This window comes from Coffea arabica, chromosome 9c (assembly GCF_036785885.1).
Source record: "Coffea arabica cultivar ET-39 chromosome 9c, Coffea Arabica ET-39 HiFi, whole genome shotgun sequence".
NCBI classification, from domain to species: Eukaryota; Viridiplantae; Streptophyta; class Magnoliopsida; order Gentianales; family Rubiaceae; genus Coffea; species Coffea arabica.
In genome coordinates this window covers 13082270-13087215 of record NC_092326.1, presented here as the reverse complement: position 1 = coordinate 13087215, position 4946 = coordinate 13082270, and the positions used below count along the sequence as shown (strand labels likewise).

The following is a 4946-nucleotide window of genomic DNA, read 5'->3' as shown; positions in this document are numbered from 1 at the left end:
AAATTTCGCCAAAAAAGAAATTAAACTTAATTTTCCAAGAAATAAAAATTTAAACTTGATTTGATTTTTTATTTGATTTTTTTTGATGATTTTTTGATTGATGATGATGATTTTTTTTTTGAATTTTTGATATTCGGGAGAATCTTTTCAAAATATGATTTGCCCCAATTTCAATTATTGTGTCACCGATCTTTCGATCTGCTTTATGGTGTTATTGCTTTTCCTCAAAACTTTGATTCAGTCCCTTTTCTCAACTCAAACCATGAATATTCAATTCTTGGACGACATCTCACAGTTTAAAATTTGCCCCAGTTTCGTTATTTGAAACGAGCATGGACCTGCAAAAGAAATAAACAAATAATGCCACTACCATCCGATCAATTCCTCCTTCAAGAAATGTGTAAACATGAGTACTTTGATGTTTTACCCTTGATACTTCGAAAACTCAACTTTGCTCTGTGATCTGATCAAATTCCATTGACTTCCAATGCTAATAAGGCCCTTGGTATCCAGGGATTTTCAATAAATCAGGGGGATTGCCATCTGATGAACCCAATGAGATAAATAAGACTATGAAACTCATGAAAGAATATTCTATTTACACAACAAATGATGAAAATTTCTATAACATGAAAACAATCATTTATTTTTATTGAAAGAAAATTAATTTTAAAGAAATGAATCTTTAAATTCGACAATTTACGCTTGAGAAATCAAAGTATTCCGACTTCAAACAAAATGCCACGCTTGACCCTTTAGATATCATCCGCCCGGAGTTCAATGTCGGCAACAGAAAAACCACAATGCGAGGAGGAATCCCAAATGAACGGAATCACCAGCTTTCTAATTCCAACTTCACTTTTCCTCATGAAACTCTACCTTAGCGCCCTTTCAGGTTTTCACTAAGGTTACTCCCACTTTTTGTTTTTTTTTTATTTTTTTTTCCATTTTTCATTCTTTTTGCTTTTCTTTTCTTTCTTTTCTTTTCTTCTTCTCTTTTTTCCTTTCCTTTTCAAAGGTGCCCTTTTCGGATTTTCACCTGATGAACAAATCTTGCCAATAGCCTTTATCAACTCAACAAATGTGTTTTAAGAAATAATGGCATCAGTGCGACAACCCTTCTCTTACAAAATGAGTGAAGGCGTATTGACATCATTTGCCATGTGATTTAGAAAATTTCCTTAAAAGAGGTGAAGCCAAGAATGAAAGCCAGGACTTTTTGGCTTTTGTAATGGGGTCTGGTGACGTGTTAAGAAAAAGGTCAAGACTTGAAAACGGATTTCTGAAAGTGGTTTAAATGACCTGAAATCGCATTGTTGCATCAACCCTATTTTAGGGTTAAACCCAAACTTGCCCCAGTCTATTTTCAACTGAGATTCTTTGTTCTTTCATTTTCCTTCCTTTCTTCTGTCATTCCATTCATCTTTTGAAATATTCACTATTTGCCCCAGTTTATTTTTAATTGAGGTTTTCTTTTATTCATTTCCTTTTCTTTCGGCTTTCCTTCGAATATTGAATTTGCCCCAGTATGGGGTTTTTCTTTTCTTTTTCAAAACTACATTTGCCCAAGTGTGGGGTTTGCGATCTTCAGGGGTTGTCAAATGAAATAATTTATCCTGAAGGCTCAAAAGGGATAACTAAGGATAAAATGTCTCAATGGGAAAGGAAGAATGCCTGACTTTCATTCCATTCTTTGCATTAACCCTTGAAAGGAAACTTTCATTTATCAGATGAAGAATTTCTTACACATATCCGAATTGATCGGTTGAGGAAAATTTGTCCATTCCACTTCTGCGACAACTAGTACTCTGCCATGCAACACCTTCTTGATAATAAAAGAACCTTGCCCATTCGCGGTGAACTCTTCTTTTGGCTTTATCTCATACCGACAAAAGCTACCTCAATGCTTTATTTCTTTGGGCCATTCTTTTTTGATAGCACTGACAATGACAAATGGCATTCAGATGCTTCTTATCAAGTGACCACTGAAATCGTGATCCCACTCCAGCTTGAGTTTCTCTTTATACCATTTGTGTTCCTTTGAAACATTCTTTGATGTCTCTTCGCTATTCCCCTCATTTTGAAATCCAAATTCACATTCATGAAATATCAAATTTCGGAACAGTGATATCCAAAGGATCAGAGGATTTTATTCTTGGCCATCTGAAAAGAATGGGTAAGTAATACAGTATATATAAAACTGTATATTTTAAATTTCAAAGGAAGGACAAAACGTCATAACAAAAGACACGCTATTTAACATAAGATTTGTATTGAAAATACATTTGAGTTAAAACTATTTACAAAACGAAAATGCAAAAGATGAACAATGCAAATGATTTCTCCCATAATTCATAATCAAAGGCAATCCCCTAGATTTACCAAAATTCTCTTCGGGAGGGAATGTGATTTGCAATCCAATTTTAGATAGCTTTTTCGAGTACAAAAGGCTTCTGGATTACTCCATTCTCCCTCACAGTGTATTTGACAGACTTTTCAAACTCTTCATCAGTAGTAATAGCCCCTACAGTATCTTTGTGCGCAGGAAAAGGGTTTTTGCTAACACTTGGTCCTTGTTCTTCTCTCCCTCTCAAAATTATGTCTCCGGCCTCAATCATGTCTTGGATTTTATGTTTAAGTACCGAACAATTGGCAGTAGAATGTCCAGGAGCTCCAGAATGATAGGCACAAAAAGATTGAGGATCATAACCAGGGAGAACTCCTTTAGTATAGACTTTAGGAGGTATTGTGCCAATTTTTCCCGCGGCCTTGAGCTGCTCATATAGTTGATCAAAGGGCCGACCTAGATTAGTAAAAGTTCTATATCGGGCCGGGTCTTGGGTGCCAACAGTTTGTTGATAGTTGTAGTTCTGGTTAACGGGTAAAGTGGGTCTTGGATGATAAGGAGGGCGAGGTCTAGTTTGAAAGTTAGGTGGAGAAATATGAAATAGTGTAGTGGGTGTGTTTGGGTAATTTAGTCGGGGTCGAGGGTGGTTAATAGTATGATAAATAGGTCGAAGGTGTGATTGGTACGAGTAATGGGGTGAGTAGGTGGGGTTCTGTTGATATCTAGGTCGGAAAGCAGGGCCTTGGTTCCATACAAATGAAGTGTCGTCCTCTTTCTTCTTGAATTGGGATTTCTTGTTACTACTGCCTTGATTTTGCATTGCTTCCACTTGTGATTTCAAAGCTGATACATTAACAATCTTTCCTGTTCTCACGAACTCATCATACTCTTCTAATTTATTAACAATTTATGTGAAGGAACATCCGATCATGCGAAAAATTCTTCAAAATAGGGTAGGTCATGAGCTTTGATGAACATGCGAACAATCTCATTTTTAGTCATGGGAGGCTCCACTTTGGCGGCCAATTTCCTCCATCTCTTCGCATACGTCTTGTGGTCCTCAGATGGTTTTCTTTTAGTCCCCTCAAGTGTGGCCCTCGTTGGAGCAAGCTCGCAATTGTATTCGTACTGCCTCATAAAAGCAATTGACAAATCCATCCAAGATCTCATATCCTCAGGCTTCAAATTGGAATACCAATCCAACGCATCGCCTTCTAGACTCTCGGGAAATAAGCGCACAGGTAGATTCTCATCATCTATCGGCTTCCCTAGCTTGTTTGCAAACATCCGAAGGTGTGTTTTGGGATTGCCAGTTCCACCGTACTTGCCAAATTTGGGTGCTTTGAAACCCATTGGCAATTGCATATTCGGAAACAGGCACAGCTCGTTGTAGTCCAAACCTCCTTGCTTGTTCAAACCTTGGTTTTTCCTTATGAACTCTTCAAATCGATCCAATCTCTTTAGCAAGTTTTTATCCACTGGCGCGGATGATTCCCCAACTTCAGCTTTTCCTTGGGCGGCGGTATCTAGGGTAAATGGCTCAGTGGTAGAGTAATAATGGGGTGTCCCTGAGGTTCGAATGGCATGCTCATAGCAATTGGCGGATAACTTTGGGGAATTTGGGCATGAGAAGGGTTAATTTGGATGTTAGGTGCATAAGTAGGTGGTAGGCCGTGAGTGGGATAGGGAAAGGCTTCTTCAGGTGGATTTATAACGTGTGAAGTAACAAAGGTTTGAATATAAGGTAAAAATATGGGTTGAGATTCAGATTGGCCAGGGGGTAAGGGCTCATGTTGTTCACCGCTAGCACCACTGGCTACCAGTTGATCTATTACGTGCCGTTGGGCTGTCATTTCAACGCTTAGCTCATTAAATCGGTTTAGAACTTCGCTCAGTTGAGCTCCCAGATTTGCCAAGTCAGTCGGTGATGTGGTTGCGGGCCTATCAGATGATTCTGGATGGGTACTCATGTTTACACTATCTCTTGAAGCTCGGCTACATGATCGGGTGATAATGGGGGCTTTTTCGGGTAGCTATATTTGTAATTACTACCTGAGAATGTAGGAAAACCCTTATTAGATGCCCTTCTTGATTGACTGTTGTCAAAAAGAAAAGAAAAAGGAAAAGAAAAAGACAGGAGTTAGTAAAAATTAAAGTAATTCGGATGCATGTCCTATTAGAGGACCCTTTTAATGCCAATGGTAAGCCTAGCATGAAAATGCAATCCTCTGGGGTAGGCACTATACTATACCTGATGAAATCCAATTCACTGATTGATTTTAGCATGAAAAATAATTTGAAAAAATTTGGCCAATTGGAGTGAAAGAGACATTTGCCCTAAAAATGAGGACGAAATCCGAATGGATTGCTTGCTTTGATCGACACATAAAATGATGTGTAAAAGAGCCTGCTCTTGAAAGGATTGCAATGTCTCAACAAATTTATTCAGTGAACCTTAGACTTAAACCCTAAAAAGGAATAAGCGGGTCAAGAGGATAGGATGAAATTGATGATTTATTTAAAGTTGACTAGATTACCTTAAAAAAGGTAAAATGGTCAAATGCATTGAATGAAATTGGATTATTTATTCAAAATTGAA

General features: G+C 37.9%; 1 protein-coding gene across 1 annotated transcript; it reads right to left on the bottom strand.

Annotated features, from left to right (window-relative positions):
• Positions 1 to 3274: 3274 nt before the first annotated feature.
• On the bottom strand, positions 3275 to 4317 carry LOC140014123 (uncharacterized). Its single transcript, XM_072064523.1, has 2 exons — positions 4149 to 4317; positions 3275 to 3915 (listed from the first exon to the last, which is right to left on the bottom strand). The coding sequence occupies exons 1-2, from the start codon at positions 4315 to 4317 to the stop codon at positions 3275 to 3277; spliced, it is 810 nt and encodes a 269-aa protein (XP_071920624.1).
• Positions 4318 to 4946: the final 629 nt, after the last annotated feature.